General features: G+C 35.9%; 1 protein-coding gene across 1 annotated transcript in view; it reads left to right on the top strand.

Annotated features, from left to right (window-relative positions):
• TEX11 (testis expressed 11) overlaps positions 1-23798 on the top strand; it is a 252528-nt gene that overhangs the window by 67264 nt on the left and 161466 nt on the right. Inside the window, exons 10-13 of the mRNA XM_081792399.1 lie at positions 6681-6735; positions 10154-10249; positions 12176-12257; positions 16471-16549. Coding sequence (XP_081648525.1) covers positions 6681-6735; positions 10154-10249; positions 12176-12257; positions 16471-16549 — 312 coding nt within the window. The remainder of the gene's footprint in view (positions 1-6680; positions 6736-10153; positions 10250-12175; positions 12258-16470; positions 16550-23798) is intronic.

The following is a 23798-nucleotide window of genomic DNA, read 5'->3' on the forward strand; positions in this document are numbered from 1 at the left end:
TGGGATATTGTTAAGTTTTTATTCAATTTCTTTGGTAGATAACGGCCTATTTAGACTGTTTTTGTGTGAGTTTTGGCTGCTTGTATCTTTTTTTTTTCAAACATTGTTAAAGTTTATTTTGAGAGAATGAGAAAGTACAAGTGGGGGAGGGGCAGAGAGAGAGGGAGGGAGAGAGAGAGAATTCGAAGCAGGCTCTGCACTGTCAGCACAGAGCCTGATGTGGGGCTTGAACCCATGAACTGTAAGATCATGACCTGAGCCGAAGTTGGACGTTTAACAGGCTGAGCCACCCACACTCCCCTGCTTATATCTTTCAAGTAATTGGTCCATTTAATCTAGGTTATCAAATTTGTGGGCACAGAGTTATTTAGTTATTTATAGTATTCCTTTATTACCCTTAAAATTTTCATGGTATCTGTAGTGATGTCCCCTTTTTCTTGGTTTGGGTTTTTTTTTGTTTGTTTTTTACGATTTTTTAAAAGTAATCGCCACACTCAACATCGCACTCACAACCCGATGATCAAGAGTCACAAGCTCTACCAACTGAGCCAGCCAGGTGCCCCTCATTTATGACAGTAATAGTTTGTGTCCTCTCTTTTTTTCTTAGTTAGCCTGGCTAGAGGCTTATCAGTTTTACTGATAATTTCAGATACCAGCTTTTGGTTTCATTGATTTTACTCTATTGATCTCTGTTGATTTCTTGTTTTCAATTTTATGATTTCTGCTCTAATTCTTTTCAGTTTTTCCCTTCTGCTTTCTTTCGATTTAATTTGCTTGTCTTTTTGTAGTTACTTAAGGTGGAAACTTAGATTATTGATTTTAGATCTTCTTTTCTAATCTATATTTTCAATGATATAACTTTTTCTCTAAGCACTGCTTTTGCTGCATCTCACACATTTTGATAAGTAGTGTATTCATTTTCATTTAGTACAAAATATTTTTAAACTTATTTTGAAATTTCTCCTTTGACCCATGTGTTATTTAGAGGGGTATTGTTTAATCTCCACATATTTTGGGATTTTTCAGCTATCTTTCCATTATTTACTTCTAGTTTAATTCCATTGTGGCCTGAGAGCAGACATTATATGACTTCTATACTTATAAATTTGTTAAAGTCTGTTTTATAGCCCACAATGTGGTTTATCTTGGTAAATGTTCCATATGAGTTTGGTAAGAATGTGTATTTTGTTGTCGTTGGATGTAGTAGTCTATAGATGTCAGTTATATCCAATTGATTGATGGTGTTGTTGAGTTCAACTATGTTCTTACTGTTTGTTTTTTTGCCTGCTCTATTTCTGAGAGAGTGGTGTTGAAATATTCAACAATGATAGTAAATCCATCTATTTTTCTTTGCTGTTCTATCAGTTTTTGCCTCACACAGTTTGATGCTCTGTTAGGCTCATACACATTAAGAATTGTATGTCTTCTTGGAGTTTTGACCCTTTTATCATTATGTTATGCCCTTCCTTATCCCTAATACTTTCCCTTACTTTGTTTTGTTTTTAATTTTTTATGTTTTTATTTTATTTTGAGAGAGAGAGACAGAGCACGAGCGGGGAGATGGAGAGAGAGAGAGGGAGACACAGAATCCAAAGCAGGCTTCAGGCTCCAAGCTGTTGGCACAGAGCCTGACGCAGGACTCGAACTCGCGGACAGTGAGATAATGGCCCAAGCCGAAGTCTGATGCTCAACCAACTGAGCCACCCGGGCGCCCCTCCCTTACTTAGAACTCTGCTCGCTGAAATTAATATACCTACTCCTGCTTTCTTTGGATAATTTTAGCATGGTATATTTTTTCTTTATCTGTTTATTTTTAATGTCTATGTGTCTTTATATTTAAAGTGGTTTTCTTATAGACAACACAGAGTTGGGGTATATTTTTGATCCACTTTGACAGTCTCTGTCTTTTAATTGGTGTATTTAGACCATTGAAATTCAAAGTGATGATGATATTGTTGGATTAATATCTACAATATTCATTACTGTTGTCTATTTGTTGCCTTTGTGCTTTTTTCCTACTGTCATTTGTGGTTTTAGTTGAGTATTTTATACGATTCCATCTTTCTTTCATTAGCATATAGGTTATACTACTTTTTTAAAAGATTTTAGTTTTAAGTTATCTCTATACCCAGCATGGGCTCAAACTCACAACCCCGAGATCAAGAGAAGCATGCTCCACCAACTGAGCCAGTCAAGCGCCCCACTTCTTTTTTATTTTAACTTTTTTAGTGGCTTCCCCAGAGTTTGCAATATACATTTACAATTAATCCAAGTCCACTTTCAGGTAACACTATACAACTTCATGAGTAGTGTCAGTACTTTGTAAGAATTCTTCAGAATTCCCCCTTCCCATCCATTTGTATCATTGCTGTCATTTATTTTACTTTATTCTAAGCATATATATATATATATATATATATAGCCTATAAATAAGCATACATAATTGAATATCTTGTTGCTATTATTTCAAATTGTTTTCTGTTAGAAAAATTAAGAAAAATAAAAGTTTTTATTTTACCTTAATTTCTTCCTTCTTTGATGCTCTTCCTTATTTTATACAGATACGAGTTTCTGACCTGTATTATTTCCCTTCTTTCTAAAGAACTTCTGTTAACATTCCTTATAAGGCCAGTCTACCGACAACAAATTCTCTCAGTTTTTGTTTATCTGAGAAAGTCTTTATTTTTCATTTACTTTTGAATGATATTTTCTTAGGGTTCAGAATTCTAGGTTGGTGGTATTTTTCTCTCAACACTTTAAATACTTCACTGTATTCTCTTCTTGCTTGCATGGTTTCTGAGAAGTTGAGTGTAATTATTATTTTTGTACTTTTATAGATAAGGTATTTTTTCTTCTAGCTTGTTTAGGGATTTTTTCTTTATTTTTGATTTTCTGTAATTTGAAAATGATATCCCTAGGTGTAATTTTTTTTTTTTTTTGGTATTTATACTGCTTAGTGTTCTCTGAGATTCCTGGATCTGTGGTTTGATATCAGACATTAATATCAGATATTAATTTGATATCAGACATTAACAATGAAATTCTCATTCATTATTGTTTCAAAATATTTCCCCTGTTTCTTTTTCTCTTTTTCCTCCTTTTTGTATTCCCATTATACTTACGTTATACCTTTTGTAGGTGTGCCATAGTTTTTGGATATTCTGTTCTGGGTTTTTTTTCAGTCTTTCTTCCCTTTGCTTTTTGTTTTCAAGGATACTCATAGATTGTTTCCTCAGCCATGTCCAGTTTATTAAAAAAACCCATCAAAGACATTCTTCATGTCATTTACAGTCATTTCTAGTTCTAGCAATCCTTTTTGGTTCTTTTTTAGAATTTCCATCTCTTTGCTTACATTGCCCATCTGTCTTATTTTAAATTTCTGGACTGTTAATTCTAATATCCTTGCCATATCTGGATCCAGTACTTTCTCTGTCTCTTCAAACTGTGTTTCTTTTTGCCTTTTGGTATTCCTTGTGATTTTTTCTTGATAACTTGACATGTTGTACTGGGTAAAAGGAACTGCTGTAAATAGGTCTTTTTTTAAATGTTTATTTATTTTTGAGACAAAGAGAGCCAGCATGAGCAGGGGTGGGGCAGAGAGAGAGGGAGACATAGAATCTGAAGCAGGCTCCAAGCTCTGAGCTGTCAGCACAGAGCCCGACGCGGGGCTCACACTCATCAACTGATGAGATCATGACCTGAGCCGAAGTCAGATGCTCAACCGACTGAGCCACCCAGGCACCCCTGTAAATAGGTCTTTACTAACATGGTGGTTAGGTGTTGGGGAGGGTAAGAGTTCTATAGTCCTGTGTTTAGTTCTTAGTCTTTTGGTGAGTGTATGCCTCTGAACTGTGAACTTCACAAATATTTACCAGTTTTTTTTTCACTCTTAGGTAGTATAGCCTGGCTAGAGTAGTCTAGAGTTGAGCGTTTCTCTTCCCCAGGTCAGTTAGTCTCTGATAATACCCCAGGAGGTTAGACACTAGTTAGTTTCCCTTGAAGGCAGGCCTTGTTAAGAACAGATTGGTTCCTTATCATCAATTCCGACAGAGCCCAAGAGGATTTTCTTTGATATTTACTATGGGAATCTTGAGCAACTGGAGGTAAATCTGACAATATTGTCTGTATCCCCCTAAGACTATGTTTTCCTGGAGTTTTAAGTTCTCAGACTTGTTCACAATGAACCTCCAGCAATCTGTAAATTATAGTTCACAGTTTCCTGCTTCAGCACTGGTTCCCTTGGCAGTTTCCACTGGTGAGTCCTTCCTATGGTAAGCCACAGTTCCTTGTATTTGCCTGTCCATCTCTCCAATGTGGGGGCCAGTGGTTTGCCCTTTGTCCTCCCCTCTCTTAGGGATCCAAGAAGAGTTGTTGATTTTTTAGTCTTTACAGCTTTTTATTTGTTAAGATGAAGTAGTGACTTCCAAGTTCCATGTGGAACTGAAAACTGGAAGTGTGATTTGATTTTTAAGTTTAGCTTCCTTACCATTACCTTGGATCAGAGTAGTTAAATTTTCTGCATTTGGTAAGAGGTTCTACTTAAGTCACTTGAGCCACTCAGGCCTAGGGTTGTTTTGTTTTTTTAAGTAGGCTCCACTCCCAGTGTGGGGCCCAACTCCAAGGCTTGTACGTAAGCATGATCCTGAGATCAAGACCTGAGCTGAGATCAAGAGGATGCTTAACCGACTGAGCCACCCAGGCGTCCCAGGCTTAGGGCTCTTTGCTGATGTATATGTGTGTGCCTTGAGGAATGCTTTCTAGTCTGCCCCACATATCCTTCTGGTTGCTCCTGAGGGGGTGCAGCTAGAGCATATGCATAGCCTTCTGTATCCCCAGGGATGAGTGTGACCTCCCACATTATTCTTCTTGGCTATCCCTTTCCCTGGTTCTCTCTGTTAAAAATCTTGCTGGTCTGCTATTTCACTTGTTGCTACTATTACCACAGAGCTACCAACCCCCTCTTAAATTGCTCACTACCAAAATTTCCCTTGTTTTTGACAGTGTCCTCAGGCAGGAACTTTTTGCTTCATTCCAAATAAGCATAGATGCTGAACTCTTTTTTCTTTATTGCCTGTTTCTTCCCCTGGGCAGAAGCTGTGTGCCACACTACTGGAGTTGGTAGGGGGAGCATGGTTTGCTTCTTTTGGTATAAGAGTGGATGTTGGGGAGATTGGTAACCGCTGATCTTCTTAGCATGTCCTCCTGGCATAGAACCTCTGCTTAATGAGTCTGGTTGAAGGTGATTGGGGTATCAGTATTCTTGACCTGTCACACCTAGGGTAAGAGTCCTTACCCTGAGAGTGAAAACTGGGTGGGTAAGGGAAGATCCTGTCCTCTAATTGTGCCTGCCCAGAATAGCACTTCCACAGCACAGGCCTGGAGAGGATAAGACAGGCTAGCAGTCTGTCCCTCCTAGGTGAAACCATAGCCTAGGAGTCTAGGAGCTGGAGGGAAAGGGAATTACTACCTTCTTGACAGCACCCATCTGGAGTAGTTTTCATCACAGGGAGCTGGTGTGGATAGAAGCAGATTGTGACTCAAATGACACAGACTCTCACTGTTCTTACTGACATTTAGTTGTTGTTGTTGTTTTAAAGAAATGTTTTTCCATTTGCCATATGCCTTTAGGAAAATTTCCAGAGACTTTAACTGGTTGTTTTTTTAATTGATTTTTCCAGGCAAATTGTTGTTTCACTGGGGAGAGGGTCCAAGAGCTCCTTATACCACCATTGCAGAAGTTTTGTCCTCATTGGTTATTTTAAAAACTGGAAGTAGGTTTAATATACCAAAGGAGACCATTCTATGAGATAGAGCTTAGAATAACTAGGCTCATGTTGTAGTCTTGTTAGTGATCTGAAAACTCAGTTTGGTAATTTTGAGTCTTTTAGAGTTTTTTAAAGGGAGTATTTCAAAGTAATGTCTTCAATTTAGTTCAGCTCACCAAAATTTTACTGACATCCTTCCTTGGAATACCAGTTTTATGGTGAATAATCTTTGTTTTGCTTTTTAAGTTTTAGGTTTTAAAACCCTGAGGCTCATATTAATATATTATTTGTGATTATTGGAATGTCCCATAGATAATATGGTTTGCTAATTAAAGCATAGACTGGAAATCAAATTTCACTACTCCCCAACCCTTCACTCTCATTTTCAGTACCAATCTAGGAAATATTAGAAATCACTTAACTGCTAAATTGGTTCATTCAGCTGCAAAATGGAACTAATAGTGCCTCACAAGGGTGTTGTGAAGCTTAATACATATTGCTAAAGCATGTGTTTCTGTGAAAACTCCTGTATTTGTTTTATTTTAAAAATGTATTCCTATTTCTTAGACTTTAAAATGTGCTCATTGAATAAGAGCTTATGTACACAAGTGAACTAGTCTAATGCAGCAAAATACTATATATGTAAGACATCTATATAGGAACAATATGGAAAAGAACAATAATATGGTATTGATTTATTGGCTATACATCCTGAGGAAATTGTGTTTTTTTTACAGTTTGAAAGAATTGCTTTATATAATTGATATTCCTATATTAATTGGCTAATAATATATTGTAGTGCAAAATAGAAAAGTTGGAATAAAGTCTAATTATACCATGTCTTCTTAGTGATACATAATCTTAAAAATATAATTTGAAATGAACATGTATTTTTTTTCCTTTTTTTAATGATAGCCAAAGCTATGATATTGGGAAGATGGATAAGAATACTGTTGGGCCAGAAATGCTGGTAAGGATCATGTTAAATATTGCAGAAGTAGGTTGAAGAAATACATTTTATGTTATTGTTACTAAATTATAATAGTCTATCACTCCTCTTTGAGTAGATTATCCTTTGGGCACATCATTAATATCTTAGTACATTAGTTTCTGTAAAATTACATACTAATAGAATCTTACGTGTATGGTAGGTTCTTACACCCATGAGTTAATATATGTAAACACTTGGAACAGTGTTTAGCTATGTAAATTTTAGATTTTATTATTGCATGTTAAAAATATAGATTTTCCCTTAACTACCCATATAGAATGTGCTTGGTATTTTAATATTTAATCAAGTAAAATATGATTAGGTATGTAAATCTGATGTAAAAGTAATTTAAAATATATACCATAGCAAAATGGAATTTTGTTTGAATATTCATCTTTCCTTCTTATCATTATGGTGTATCAATCAAAATATAACTGAATACCTATGTATATCTAGCAATGTGATAGTTGGGGACTAAAAGAGAAGTGTGAAACATGACTTCTACCCTTAAAAAGCTTCTGTTTGAAGGGTAAAACTAATAGAAATGAATATAATGGAATATTATTCAGCCTCAAAAAGGAAGGAAATTCTGACATATGCTACAACATAGATGAACCTTGAGGACAGAATTATTTTTGTTAATGTTTATTTATTTTGAGAGAGAGAGAAAAAAAGTATGAGCAGGGGAGGAGCAAAGAGAAAGGAAGAGAGAGAATCCCAACCAGGCTACAAGCTCAGCATAGAGCCTGATACGGGGCTCGATCCCAAGACCCTGGGATTGTAACCTGAGCTGAAATCAAGAGTCAGATGCTAAAAAAAAGTTACAGAGAGGGAGGGAGGCGAACCATAAGAGACTCTTAAATACAGAGAACAAACTGAGGGTTGATGGGGGTGGGGGAGAAGGGAAAGTGGGTGATGGGCATTGAGGAGGGCGCTTGTTGGGATGAGCACTGGGTGTTGTGTGGAAACCAATTTGACAATAAATTATATTTAAATAAAAAAGAGTCAGATGCTTAACTGACTGAGCCAGACCAGGTGCCCCTTGAGGACAATATTCTAAGTGAAATAAACCAATCACAAAAAGAAAAATATTGTATAATTCCATTTAAGTATCTTGATGTAGTCAAATTCATAGAGACATAAAGTAAAATGGTGGTTGAAGGAGTTTGGAGGGAGGACAACATGGGAACCTATTGTTAATGGATACGAGTTTCAATTTTGCAATATTAAGAGTTTTGGAGGTGTATGATGGTAATAGTTGAACAACAGTGTGAATATATTTGATACTACTGAACCATACACTTAAAAATGGTTAAGATAGTCAATTTTATGTGTATTTTAGCACAATTAAAATAATAAAAAAATTGTTATAGTGTAACATGGAATATTATATAGGAATGAGAATAAATGAGCTACAATAATTGCAATGATATATTCTCACATACAATGTTGAATAAACAGAGCAATTTATAAAGTAGTACATACTGTATGATTCCATAAATGTAAATGCCAAAAGCAAGTAGAGCTAAAGTGTACATGGTACTGGAAAACAAGTAATTGGTTACTCTTGTTTGGAAATCATGTCAAGGAGAGTCTTGAGGTGAACCTGTTGCTGTTAATGTTATATTTCTTGATTTCTATGTTGTTATCATACACGTGCTAACTTAGTGAAAATTCAGAGCTGTACTATTGAGATTTTTGAACTTTTTTGTATGTATTGTATACTTCAGTTAAAGTTTCAAAAATAGATTTTAAAAACTAGCATAAATGAAACAATTGGGAAAAATAAGTGATAAACTGTGTGGTACAGTAAAGGGAAATATCAGGGTTGCCAGAGCAGTTGAAGAAGCTTTCTGGTAGGAAGGCCATGAAAAGTAGATGGGGTCCATACAGTGAAAATGGAGAGAGAAGAGAATACCAGGCAAGGGACCAAGATGAGATGATGTCTGGAGGAGGGATTAGGGATGGAAGACTACAGTAGTTAAGCATGATTGAAATGTCATATTCATATTGTGAAGTATGGAGAGGTAAGATCATGAAATAGATTATGAAGTAGTTTTTCTTTCATGCTAGCAGCACTTTATTGAAGTATAGTTTATATATACTAAATTGTACAAATCTTTTTTTTAATTGTACAAATCTTAAGTGTACAGCCTGATGAATTTTAACATGTCTAGATAGTCTTGTAACTACCATACAGATCAAGATACAGAAATTTCCATGACTCTCAAAAGTTCCCTTGGCCCTTTCTGGTTAATAGCCATTCATAGCCCCAAGATAAAACCACTATTCTGGCTTCTGTGGCTGTAGATTATTTTTGTTTTTTCTTGAACTTTGTATAAATGGAATCATATAGTATCTACTGTTTTATGTATGGCTTCTTTTCCTTACGTAATGGTTTTGAGATTCATTCATTTTGTTACATCTTTCTGATTATTTGACTCTTTTAGTATTATGAAATAGTTACAGTTTTTCTTAGAGATGCCATATTTACTCCACAAAAGCTCTGGGGAGTTTATAAGTTGAGAGTTGTTCCATAATAATAATAATAATAATAATAATAATAATATTAAGTACATTATATACATCTTATTTGATCCATTTTACTTTTTGAATTTAAAAACTCAGAAATAGGACACACTAAGTACCATTTCTCTAGATTTACAGAGCTCTAATATGTTAAGATTATCTTTGCCTGGTCTCAACATCCTCATTATATTTAGAGGCAGATTCTTTAGTGAAATAGAGCTCCTTCTTTCAAAATCTAAGTCTGTAGTTAAATATATCAATGCTGGCTAGAGTTATTCCCCTTATCAATGTAAACCTAGTTGGAGAAACTGACTTATTCAGGAATACATTATTAATTTTAAAACTTAGCTGAGTTAGGAGAGATCTTCTTTACAGGAAAGTATATGAGTCACTATTAAAATGATGGTATGTGTGCTCTTGGTCCAATTGGTTAATCTCAAGTAGGCTGTAAAGTATTTGAGAGAGGGATTGTGTCTTTCTATTTATCTCTTTTGATGAAGGCCTAATGCAATGCTACCTATACAATAAGTGGGAAGATGATTAAATTGAATATTGCTGTGCTTTAGTTTCCTTTATTTTTAAAGTGAGAATAATAAAGTACTTCAGTGCTAAAACACTGTTAGGAAAATCATTATATTAACACAATTGTATTAAATTGAAATAAACTATTATAAAATTCTTAGACAGTATTTGATGTGGGCAGCATAATGATGAGACGTAACCCAAGACTATGTGGTTACCTAAGGAAATGCTATTTAATAATAATGACTTAAGTTTGAGAAGATGCCTGTCACTTTGTAAGTACTAGGCAGCCATTGTATTGCAATTTAACCCTTTGACCGAGTGCTTTTTCTATTTTTAATTCTAGGCTAAAGTTCTTCGGTTACTAGCCACTGCTTATTTGGATTGGAATGACAGAGAATATTGTGATAAGGCTCTCCATGCTGTAAACCTAGCAAACAAGGTATGAAAGGTTTTTAGTTTTGCATATTAACTTAATGAATTTTTAAAGCTTTGATTCACATTTTGAAATCTAGTTTAGCCATTTGCTTCAGTATTCCTGCTTTTTTAATTTATTTGCTCTTTATTTTTTAAAAAAAATTTTAACATTTTAATTTATTTTTGAGAGACAGAGACAGAGCACGAACAGGGTAGGGGACACAGAGAGAGGGAGACACAGAATCCAAAGCAGCCTGACACAGGGCTCAAACCCATGAACCCGGAGATCATGCCCTGAGCCAAAGTGGGACGCTTAACTGACTGAGCCACCAGGCACCCCGCTCTCTATTTTTTTATGATATGCAGATTGCATTATAATGGAAAATTAGAAGTAAAAAAGAAAATGGTGGTATTTTTTAATGTCTATTTTTGAGAGAAAGAAAGAAAGTATATGTGAGCCAGGGAGGGGCAGAGAAAGAGGGAGACACAGAATCCAAAGTGAGCTCTAGGCTCCAAGCTGTCAGCACAGAGCTCAACATGGGGCTTGGACCCACAAACTGTGAGAGATCATGACCTGAGCCAAAGTCGGATGTTTAATGAACTGAGCCACCCAGGTGCCCCCAGGTGCCCCTTGGTGGTATCTTTTATATTTAGTAAAAAATAACATATAATTAAATTGCCTTGACTTAGTGACAATTCACAGATGGTACCAGGTAAAACAAAAATGTTTCTCTCATATTAAGAGCCCTACATTTTTTTTTCTGGGTGATTGCCAGAAGGGAGGTGGGTTGGGGGATGCGTGAAATCGAGTGAGAAACACCAGTGAGAAAAGTTACAGAAAAGAAAAGAATATTGTAGGGAGAAAGCTGATGGATTTAACAGGTAGTTATGATTTCTGAAAGTGTAAGTTCAGGAAACAAGGATAGACACTATAGTGCAAATGTTATACAAGTGAATCTATGATTATACAATGAATGCAAAGTGTTGTCCATTCTCTGGAATTGTTTGTTAATGAAATCAAAGAGAAAACCAGAATGTCAACTTGTGTGAGTGTAGTAGACTGAAGAAAAACAGATCCTGCCAAGATTTGGAAGACATGTACATCTCTGAAGGTAAAAGGGAATTGAATCCAAGACCTATTTCAACGTATCTTTTAGGAAATGAAGTAATGCAATAAATTAAAATTTGCAACCTCAGCTTATTATTTGTATTTATGTCATCTATATTTGCAAACCCTTTTAATACCAGTGCATACTTTCCCTAACTTTCCATTCTTAAGGCATCTCACACATGAATTGCTATAATTATTTGCTGTGTTTAGAGCTGAGTACAATGTTCATGTAGAAGCTGATTGGCTTTGTAGAGAGAAAGTTTCTCTTCTATGGGCCTAGACTGCACTTTTAATTTTAGCCAGCTGTGTAAAGATGTGTTCTGTCAGGCAAAAGTGGAACTAGGCAAGAAACCCACAGATGGCGTAGAACCAGCTAACAAGGATTTGGAAAAACTGTTGAGAGTACGTTGTTATTAATAGTAAATCTGACAGGCATGTCCTGCAGGGAAGACAGTATATTTTCATTTCATTCAACCATGTTTCCAAAGCACCTTAATTGTTATTAAAATCTCAAAAGAAAGCAAATGTAATTGATATTGAATTTTGCTTACAAGGATAAGAATACAGCCTTATATTTATACAGTTTATTGACCTACCATTAAATGCTTGCCACTCAATCAAATGTGTTTTTTTCCCCTTGTATTATTTCATTTAGATTGAATGAAATATCAGAAAATATCCTCAGGGATAAACTGGATTTTGTGATCTGATCTTTTATAATTTTGATTTTCTTTGATCATGAGTTATTCTGTTATGATTGAACAAAACAGGCAATTATTTGAAAACTGTCTTTTACATTCTACAGTTTTAATGTCATTGTGATTTCTCTGTTTAAAATAGGAACATTTAAATCCAGCTGGGATTTTCCTAAAGATGAAAATCCTCTTGAAGAGTGAAACAGCCAATGAAGAACTCCACGAAGGTATCATCTGTGTGAAGAACACACAATTTTGGAATATCATAACCAATTTGTTGAATATCAGATCGTTTATAGTATGCTAATAATAGGTGCAATTTGACGGTGACTGAGAAGGAAATTGGTCACATAGGAAAGGGAGAAGATTGTTAGCCAGGAAGAAAAAGAGAAGGGAAAGGGAATAGTTACAAATATAATAGGTAGTGAAAAAAGCTGAATAAGAATTATCAATTTTTTTTAGCTTAGCAAAAATTGCAGCTGCCCAACCCTTCTGAAGTTGTTTACCACAATGAAAAAAAGATTAACTTTGGATAGAAAAAGCCTTTGTAGTGCTGTGCTTTTTATAATCACTTGTATAAACATTGCTATTTTTTTTTCAAAATTCTTAAGGGACTAAAATTTACACCTCACAGGGTAAACATCCTGATATACATCTGTGTGTCATTTGGCAAGTCACTGAATTTTTCTGTGCTTCAGTTTCTTCATCTTCAAAGAGATATAATAATAATGTCTACCTGATTAGTTAGTTTGAGAATCCAGTGAGAAAATGTATATAAAGCATTTTGCACCATACCTGGTGCAGAGTGTGCAAAACATGTTACATATTATTGTAGCTATTATTGCTGTTACTACTACCAAAAGTCTCTCTATGCACACTGACCACTTAATAGTGTTTCAACTATGTTTAGACATAAAATAATTGACTCTAAATATTTTTAATGTGTACATGCTTTAATTTTATATAAAAATATAGTTGCATTATAGAGTTGCATAATTTTTACTATATAAAAGTATATTCTAGTATAATAATAACTGATTATCCATTAAACAATAACAATTTAAAATGTTTTTAATGTTTATTTAAAAAAATTTTTTTTAACGTTTATTTATTTTTGAGACAGAGAGAGACAGAGCATGAACAGGGGAGGAGCAGAGAGAGAGGGAGACACAGGATCTGAAACAGGCTCCAGGCTCTGAGCTGTTAGCACAGAGCCCGACGCGGGCGGGGCTCGAACTCACGGACCGTGAGATCATGATCTGAGCCGAAGTCAGACGCTTAACCGACTGAGCCACCCAGGCGCCCCTTAATGTTTAGTTTTTGAGAGAGACAGAGAGCAGGAGCAGGGGAGCAGGAGAGATGGAAGGGGACAGAGAATCTGAAGCTATCAGCGGAGAGCCAGATACGGAGCTCAAACTCATGAACTGTGAGATCATGACCTGAGTCAAAGGCAGACGCTTAACTGACTGGGCCACCCAGGTGCCCCAACAATAACAATTTGTAATAAATAGGACAATAATCAAATTTAGTAGTAGCTCTAAATTTAGTGCTAATTTAGTTTCTGAAACTTTCTGTGCCCTCTAAAATTTTAGCTAATCAATAAGAGACCTCAAGCTGAAATATATAGAGGATTCTGTATCTCTAGGTAATGGTATCATCTCAGTATACACAGGCTGAAAAATGTTAGGAACCAGGAGGACAACTCCACTTGTTTTGTAGTCGGAGAATAAACAAATCAATTAACCAATTAGAGGAATAGGTTTACTGAAACCCAATACAATATAGGAAGACCAGAGAGATTTTTGGAGTCACCTACTTTATATTTTTATGAAATTTTTTAATGTTTATTTTCGAGAGAGAGAGGCAGAGCACGAGTAGGAGAAGACAGAGAGAGAGGGAGACAAAGAATCTGAAGTAGGCTGTAGGCTCTGAGCTGTACGCACAGAGCCCAACGTGGAGCTCGAACTCACGAACATGAGATCATGACCTGAGCCGAAGTCGGATGCTCAACTGACTGAACCACTCAGGCGCCACAATAATTTTTTAAATGTGTATTTATTTTTGAGAGGGAGAGAGAGAGAGAGAGCGAGAGAGAGAGAGAGAGAGAGGCAGAGAGAGAGGGAGACACAGAATCTGAAGCAGGGTCCAGGCTCTGAGCTGTCAGCACTGAGCCCGATGTGGGGCTCAAACTTGAGAACTGCAAGATCATGACCTGAGCCAAAGTCAGACATTTAACCAACTAAACCATCCAGGCACCCCTGGAGTCAACTACTTTAAAGTTGATTAATTTTAGATTAGAATTCTCCATTACAAATTTTACCAAAACACAGATAAAAAGAAGAGCTTAAAATGAAATTATTCTTTATTCCCAGATTGTTTTTATTTAATCTAGTTTCTTGGTATTCAGAGTAATGAAGTTGCTATGTCAGATTACAAATTAAGAGACTTCTCTGAATCCAAGTTTTCTATAGTTTAAAATATTAAATTATCTTTTACTTTGTTGTGTTGAGAGAATATATGAAACTTGCATTTTTTATAGTCTGTTCATTTCTTTGCTAGTGAAAGTACTTTACACTCAGAATGGTCAATCTTGGGGCACCTGGATGGCTCATTGGGAAAGTGTCACAGCTCATGTCATGATTTCATGGTTTGTGAGATTGAGCCCTGCATGGGACTCTGCGCTGACAATGCGGAGCCTGCTTGGGATTCTATCTCTACCCCTCTCTCTGCTCCTTCCCAGCTCACTCTTTCCCTGTCTCTCAAAATGAATATATAGACTGAAAAAAATAAAATGGTCACTCTAACTGCTGGCATTAGCATTTCACCAGTATTTTTTGTAAGTAAAAAAAGTGGAAATCAAAAAATATACATTTTTTTTTATTATGAAAGACTAGCAACACGCATTAAAGAGAACTTTTGGAAAAGTTGTCCGTATGCATTCCATGAGACTATGGAAAAGATATTCATAGTCTTCATCATTCACTGTACAATTCCTGTACAATAAGGATTTTTGTGTTTTGTCCACTACTGGGTTCTTAGCACTGATCATAGTTCCTGGCACAGAGAATACACTTGTTAGTTATTTGGTATATAAATAATCTGAACACAATCACTTCTGGCAGTTTGATCATTTAATTTCAGCATTTTTCTATTTTGGTTAAATTTGTTTGTTTTCGGGGCACCTGGGTGACTCAGTTGGTTGGGTGACCAACTTCGGCTCAGGTCATGATCTCACAGTTTGTGAGTTCAAGCCCCACGTTGGGTTCTGTGCTGACAGCTCAGAGCCTGGAGCCCACTTTGGATTCTGTCTCTCGCCCTCTCTGTACCCCTCCCCTGCTCACGCTCTGTGTCTCTCTGTCTCTCAATAATAAATAAACGTTAAAAAAATTAAAAAAAAATAAATTTGTTTGTTTTCTAGAATTTTGACCACATAATACATGCAGGCTTTATTTTCTGATTTTTTTACTTACTAGTCTTATAAACATTTTTCATATTAGTGCATATTCAGTTTTTCTATGTTATTTCATATTCAACACTTTTAATAGTTTCATAATAGTTTATCATCTGCCTATAGTGGACATTCGAGAATATACTTCCTTTTTATTGTTATTATATATACACTGATTTTAATATCTTTGCTTATAAACATCTTCCCATATTTCCGATGACTTTTCAGAAGTATACTTTCTGCGTTAGAGAGGATACATAACAACAACAGGTGTCATTTACTGAGTCTTACTAAGTTCTAGGTGTTTTACTATGTAATTTTCATTCATTTTCTCATGTAACACTCTCAACAGACCTAAGTGACTAGTGATATATTCCCCATTTTACAGATGACAAAACTAAGGCTCAGAAAAAACTATAGCCTATATGGCCTATAACCATATAGGTGGCAAGTGGTTTCAAATATAAGTCTATCTGATTTCAAGTCTCAAGCTTTTAACCACTGTGTTCATAACATATAGTATTACCAAACTGCTTTGCAAAAACATTTTGTCAAGTTACTTTAACATCCTTAGAAGAGTACCTGTTTCACTATACTCTAGCATTGGATGTCTTTACTTTATAAAAAGATTTTTTAAAGTTTATTTATTTTGAGACAGAAAGAGCTAGTGGGGTGGGGGGTGGGGAGAGAGAGAGAGAGAGAGAGGGAGAGAGAGAGAGAGAGAATCCCAAGCAGTCTTCACACTGTCAGCGTGGAGCCCCAATGTGGGGCTCAAACCCATGAACTGTGAGATCATGATTTGAGCTGAAGTCTGGTGCTTAACCTACTGAACCACCCAGATGCCCCAAAAGATTTTGATAAATTATTAGGCAAGATGTGGTGTATGGCAAACGTTTAGAAAGTAGATTTTGAACAAAGGAAAGTTATTGAAAATAGCTAAGTTTCCTCAGAAATGAAACTGATATGATTATTTCATCTTCTCTCTTTTTTAGCTGTCATGGAAATACTACATCTTGATATGTCTCTAGACTTTTGTCTGAACGTTGCTAAACTGCTGATGGATCATGAAAGGTACAGAATTGATTTTCTTTTCTCTAAAGACTAACATTTTTTAAGGTTTCTATTAATATGTATTGAATATATCCATTTATATCCATCCATATTCACATAGCACCATATCTGCCATTATGCTGATAAAATTAGAAGATTGAACTGCTTGATTAATGATTTAAACAATCAATAGTCAAGTTAATTTTAAAATTTACATTAAAATTTTGAAAAAGAAATAAAATGAAAAAGGAATAAGGTAGTTGGTGCTTTATAAAACAGGAGTTAGGCCTAGGTTAACCTACAGGGCAGTGTCATGTGGAACAGGAAGGCACGAATGAGTGCAGTTCTATGAGTAATACACCTCTCTGGCTCTGTCTTTATGTTACCATTAATGTCAAAAGGGGCCTTAAAGTACATAAAGACTTCTTAATCGTTCCCAAACTTAAGTGTGCCTCAGAATTACTGAGGAATAAGCACTTGAAACAATGTTCAACATCATTAGCCATCAGGGCAATGCAAATCAAAACCACAATGAGAAACCACTTTGAACCAGTAGGATGGCTATTATCAAAAAGACAGATAATCACATATGTTGGCAAGGATATAGAGAAATTGTAACCCTCATACACTGATGGTGGAAATGTAAAATTGGGCAGCTGCTTTGGAAACTATTAGTTCCTCACTAAGTTAAACAGTTACCATTTGACCCAGCAATTCCACTCCTGAGTTAAATAGAAAAAGTATGTCCATAAAACACTTATATGTGAATGTTCATAATATTATTCCTAATACTCAAATGTGGAAACAACCAAAATGTCTAATAACTGATGAATAGGTAAACAAAATGTGGTATACCCACATCATGGAATATCATTTGCCAATAAACGGTGTAATGTATGGAAGTGTTGAATTACTCTATTGTACATCTTGAGATTAATATAACACTGTACATTAACTAACTGAAATTAAAATAAAAACTTAAGAGGTGCCTCGGTGGTTCAGTCTTTTGGGTGTCTGGCTCTTGATTTCAGCTCAGGTGATGATCTTGCAGTTTGTGGGTTTGAGCCCTACATTGGGCTCTGCACAGCACAGAGCCTGCTTGGGATTCTCTCTCTCCCCCTCTTTCTGCCCCTCTCTCCTCAAAATAAATAAATAAACTTAAAAAAAGTAAATAAGAAAAACTTAAAAATATTAAGAAAAATAAAAAGAAACAGAATACTGATACATGTTATAACATGGATGAACCTTAAAAACATGATGCCAAGTGCAAGAAGCCAGTCACAAAGATCACATATTGTTTCATTCCATTTATATGATATTTCCAGAATAGATGCAGTTATAGAGACAGGAAGTAGATAAGTGGTTGCCTAGGGCTGTGAGAGTTGGGGAAGATGGGGAGAGACTGCTATTGGGTATGGCACTTCTTTCTGACGTGATGGAAATGTTTTAGAATTGATTGGGTAATGTGTGCACAACTCTGTGTATATATTAAAAACCACTGAATTGTGTACTTTAAATGGATGCATTGTATGGTATGGGAATTATACCTCAATAAAACTTATCAAAAATGTTCACTAGGGTACTTTATAAAAATATAGAGATCAAGCTCTACCTTATTCCAGCAAGCCCTGACCTCTATTTTTTATTAGTTCTTCAGGTGGTTCTGAGAACCGCTATTTTAGGTCAGTTAGTAAACTATCTATAAAGGGTGAGGTAGTAAATATTTTAGCCTTTGTAAGGCATAAAGTTTCTGTCACACCTACTTTACTCTGCTGTTGTAGTGTGAGAAAAAAGCAGCCACAGAAAATCTGTAAATAAATGGAAGTGACTGTGTTCCAATAGAGCTTTATTTATAAAAACATGTCACTGTTTAGATTTGGCCTGCAACTATATAGCTTGCCAACCATTGTTGCAGACCGATCTCCTACCTGACACACGACTTTTGGATGAGAAGTCATTTAGCCTCTTATAGAATATCTATGGAAGAGGAGATGATGATGATAACATCATGTTTTTACAAAGCTGGAACACAAAATTTTTTCTTATATACAATTGATACATATTTGCCAGTAATTAAAAATTTTTTTAATGTTTTTATTTATTTTTGAGAGAGAGAGAGAGAGAGAGAGCCGGAGAGAGGGAAAGAGGGAAAGAGGGAGAAAGAGAGAATCTTAAGCAGGCTTCACGCTCAACATGGAGCCCGATGCGGGGCTTGATACCATGACCCTGGGATCATGACCTGAACCAAAATAGAGAGTAAGACATTCAACCAACTGAACCACCCAGGCAACCCTCCAGTATTTTTTTTAAAGTTTATTTATTCGAGAGATACAGAGACAGCACAATTGGGGGAGGGGCAGAGAGAGAGAGGGAGAGACAGAGAATCCCAAGCAGGCACATGCCACCAGCACAGAGCTCAACGTGGGGCTCGAACCCATGAACTGCGAGATCATGACCCGAGCTGAGATCAAGAGTTGGATGTTTTATATATAAAGAATTTCCTTTCTTTTTAAGGCTGAGGAAGATTTTATTGTATGTGTATATGCCACATTTTGCTTATCCATTCATCAGCTGATGGAAGGTAAAACTTCCACATTTTAGCTATTGTGGATAATGCTGCGATGAATGGGGGTGTAAAAAAAATCTCTTTGAGAATTTGCTTTCAGTTTTTTTGTGTGTATATTCAGAAGTGGAGTTGCTGGATAATATGGTAATTTTTAATTTTTTCAGGAATTGTCATACTGTTTTCACAGTGGGTGTACATATTACATTCTCAGCAACAGGGCACAAGGGTTCCAATTTCTCCAAATTTTGGCCAACTCTTGTTTTGTTTTGTTTTTTTGTAGTAGTTATCCCAATAGGTGTGAAGTGGTATCTCGTATAGTTTTGATTTGCATTTCCCTAATGACTAGTGATGTTGACCATCTTTTCATGTGATTTTGGCCTATTTCATCTTTAGAGAAATGTCTATTCAAGTCCCCTGCCATATTTAAAAAAAATTTTTTTTTTAATGTTTATTTTTGAGAGAGAGAGACACAGAGTGTGAGCAGGGGAGGGGCAGAGAGAGAGGGAGACACAGAATCTGAAGCAGGCTCCAGGCCCTGAGCTGTCAGCACAGAGTCTGACATGGGGTTGAACCCATGAGCTGTGAGATCATGACCTGAGCTGAAGTCAGACACCCAACCGACTGAGCCGCCCAGGCGCCCCGACCTGCCCAGTTTTTAATCAGGTCGTTTAGTTTTAGGAGTTCATGATGTATTCTGGATATTAAATCCTTTTGAATATATATGATTTGCAAATATTTTCTCCTATTCTATGGATTGCCTTTTCACTCTGTTGGTAGCGTCTTTTGATGCAAAATTAAAAAATTTTTTAAGTTTGTTTATTTATTTGTTTATGTAATTTCTACACCCAACATGGGGCTTGAACTCTTGACTCTGAGATCAAGAGTCACATGCTCTTCCAACTGAGCCAGTGAGGCACCCCCAATTAAAAAATTTTTTTTCGGGGTGCCTGGGTGACTCAGTCGGTTAAGTAGCCGTCTTTAGCTCAGGTCATGATCTTGCAGTTTGTGAGTTTGAGCCTGGCATTGGGCTCTGTGCTGCCAGCTCAGAGCCTGGAGCCTGCTTCAGATTCTGTGTCTCCCTCTCTCTTTGCCCCTCCCCCACTCGTGCTCTGTCTCTTTCTCTCTCAAAAATAAATAAACATTAAAATTAAAAAAATTTTTTTTTCATGAAATCCAATTTGTGTTTTTTTCCCCTTTTATTTCCTATTCTCTTAGTGTCATATCTGAGAGATCTTTGCCAAATATAATATGATTTCCCCTATGTTTTCTTCTGGGAGTTTCATAGTTTTTACGTCTTACATTTAGGTCATGGATCCATTTTGAGATCATTTTTCTATATGGTGTGAGACAAAGTTCCAACTTAATTCTTTTGCATGTGCTACCCAGTTTCCACAGCGTCATTTGTTGAGAAAACTATCTTTTCCCCATTGAATTGTCTTGGCACTCTTATTAAAATTCATTTGACCTTATATGTGAGAGTTTATTTCTGGGTTTTCTATTCTGTTCCATTGCTTTGTATGTCTATCTTTATGCCAGTACCATTCTGTTTTTATTACTTTATGTTTGTATTGAGTTTTAAAATCAGGTAGTGTGAGTCCTTCAGCTTTTTTATTTTCAGAATTGCTTTGCATATTCAGAGTCCTTTGAGATTACATATGAATTTTAGGATGAATTTTTCTATTTCTGCCAAAAAGCATCATTGGGATTTTGGTAGGGATTGCATTGAATCTGTAGATTACTTCAGGTAGTATTGGCATCTTAACAATATTAAGTCTTCCAATCCATGAACATGGAATGTTTTTCCATTTATTTATGTCTTCTTTAATTTTGTTTAAAAATGTCTTTTTAAATTTTTATTTATTTATTTTGAGCAAGAGAGAGAGAGAGCATGAGCAGGGGAGAGGCAGAGAGAGGGAAAGAGAATCCCAAGCAGGTTCCACACTGTCAGTGCACAGCCTGATGTGGGGCTTGAACTCATGAACCGTGAGATCATGATCTGAGCTGAAATCAGGAGTCGGATGCTTAATTGACTGAGCCATCCGGGCACCCAGAAATATCTTATCGTTCTCATTGTACGAGTTCTTTACCTCCTGGCTGAGTTAATTCTTAAAGTTTTTTCTTTTCTTGATGCTATTATAAATGGGGCTGTGTTCTTAAAATTTTTAAATGTTTATTTATTTTTTTTGAGAGGGAGAGAGTGTGAGTGGGGGAGGGACAGAGAGAGAGGGAGACAGAGAATTCCAAGCAGGCTTCATGCTCAAGTTTGGAGCCTGATGTGGGCTTTATCCCATGACTATGTGATCAGGACCTGAGCCAAAAACCGACTGAGCCACCCAGGTGCCCGTGTTAAATTTTTTTCAGATGGTTTATTGTTAGTGTATAGAATTGCAACTGATTTTTGTGGATTGATTTTATATGCTGCTACTTTGCTGAATTCGTTTATTTATTTTAACAGGTTTTTGTTTTTGTTTTTGTTTTTGTTTTTGTTTTGTTTTGTTTTGTGGAGGGGTGCCTGGGTGGCTCACTTGACGGCTAAGCGTCTGACTTCGGCTCAGGTCATGATCTCAAGGCACTCCTGAGTTTGAGCTCCACATTGGGCTCTCTGCTGTTATTGTGGAGCCCGCTTCAGTTCCTGTCTCCCTCTATCTCTACCCCTCTCCAGGTTGTGCTTTCTCTCTGTCTCAAAAATAAATAAAAACATCAAAAAAAAATTTTAAACCCTTAACAAAAAAATAGTTTTTTTTTGTAGAATCTTTAGCATTTTCTATATATAAGATCATATCATCTATGAACAGAGATAATTTTATTTCTTACTTTCCAATTTGGATAGATGCTTTTTATTTCTTTTCCTTGCCTAATTTCTCTGGCTTCCAGTACTGTACTGAACAGGAGTCACTAAAGCAGACATCCTTACCTTGTTCCTGGTCTTAAAGAAAAAGTTTTTAGTGTTTCACCATTGAGTATGAGATTCACTGTGGGTTTTTCATATTACTATGTTCAGGTAGTTTCCTTCTATTCTTAGCTTGTTGGATGTTTTTATTATGAAAGCTTGTTGAAGTTTTCAAATTATTTTTCTGCATCTATTGAGATGACTGTGTGATTTTTATCTTTCATTCTGTCAATGTGGTGTATCACATTTACTGATTTTTATATGTTGGACCATCCTTGTATCCTAGGAATAAATCCCACTTGGTCATGGTATATGATCTTTTTAACATGCTGTTTAATTTTTTTTGTTGAGGATTACCTTATTACTAGTATTTTGTTGAGGTTTTTTGTATATGTATTCTTCAGGAATACTGGCCTGTAGTTTTCTTTTCTTGTAGTGTCTTTGTTTGTTTAGGAAGAAGTTTTTTTTTTTATTGAAGTATGATTGACATACAGTATCCTATTAGTTTAATGTATATATTGTAGTGATTTGATATTTTTATACATTGAAAAATGATCCCTGTGATTAGTTTACTTACCATCTGTCACCATGCAAAATTATTACATTATTATTCATTATATTCTCTATGCTGTTTATTACATCCCTGTGACTTATTTATTTTATGATTGGAAGTTTGTACCTCTGAATCCCCTTCACCTGTTTCACTCACCCTCCAAACCCCCTCTACTGTCATACTCTGGTAATCAACAGTTTGTTTCCTGTATCAATGAGTCTGTTTCTGTTTGTTTTGTTTGTTCGTTTCTGTTGTTTTTTAGATGCCTCATATAAATGAAGTCATACAATATTAGTCTTTTGCTGACTTATTTTGCTTAGCCTGATACCTTCTAGGTCCATCCACATTGTCACAAATGGCAAAATTTTATTTTATTTTTTTTTTATGGCTGAGTAGTGTTCCATTGGAGATAATGTACCACGTCTTTATCCATTCATCCATCACTGGACACTTAGGTTGTTTTTATAGTTTGGCTTTTATAAATAATGCTGCAATGAAGATAATGGTTCAAATTTCTCTTCAGATTATGTTTTCGGGGCACTTGGTTGGCTCATTTGGTTAAGTGTCCAACTTCACCTCAGGTCATGATCTCATGGTTGTGAGTTTCACCCCCACATTGAGCTCTCTGCTGTTAGCAGAGCCCGCTTAGAATCCTCTGTCCCGTCTTCTCTCTGCCCCTTCCCTGCTTGTGCTCTTTCTTGCATGTGCTTGCTCTCTCTCTCGCTCTCTCAAAAATAAACATTAAAAAAAAATTGGTGTTTCCATTTTCTTCAGATCCTCAGAAGTGTAATTGCAGGATTGTAGGGTAGTTCTATTTTTAATTTGTTGAGGAAACTTCATACTGTTTTTCATAGTGGCTGCCTTGATTTACATCCCCTCCAACAGTATACAAAGATTCCTTTTTCTCCACATCCTTGCCAACCCTTTTTATTTTTTGTCATTTTGATAATAGCCAATCTGACAGGTGTGAGGTGATATCTCATTGTGGTTTTCATTTGCATTTCTCTAATGATCAGTGATACTGAGCATCTTTTCATGTGCTCACTGGCTATCTGTTTGTCTTCTTTGGTAAAATGTCTATACAAGTCCTCTGCCCATTTTTAATATGGTTTACTTTTTTAACATCAAGTTGTATAAGTTCTTTATATGTTTTGGATATTAACCCCTTATCAGATGTGTGATTTGCAAATATTGTTTCTTAGCCAGTAGGTTCTATTTTCATTTTGTTGATGGTTTTCTTCACTGTGCAAAAGCTTTTTAG

The sequence above is a fragment of the Panthera onca genome, chromosome X, assembly GCF_046562875.1.
Source record: "Panthera onca isolate mPanOnc1 chromosome X, mPanOnc1 haplotype 2, whole genome shotgun sequence".
Taxonomy (NCBI): Eukaryota; Metazoa; Chordata; class Mammalia; order Carnivora; family Felidae; genus Panthera; species Panthera onca.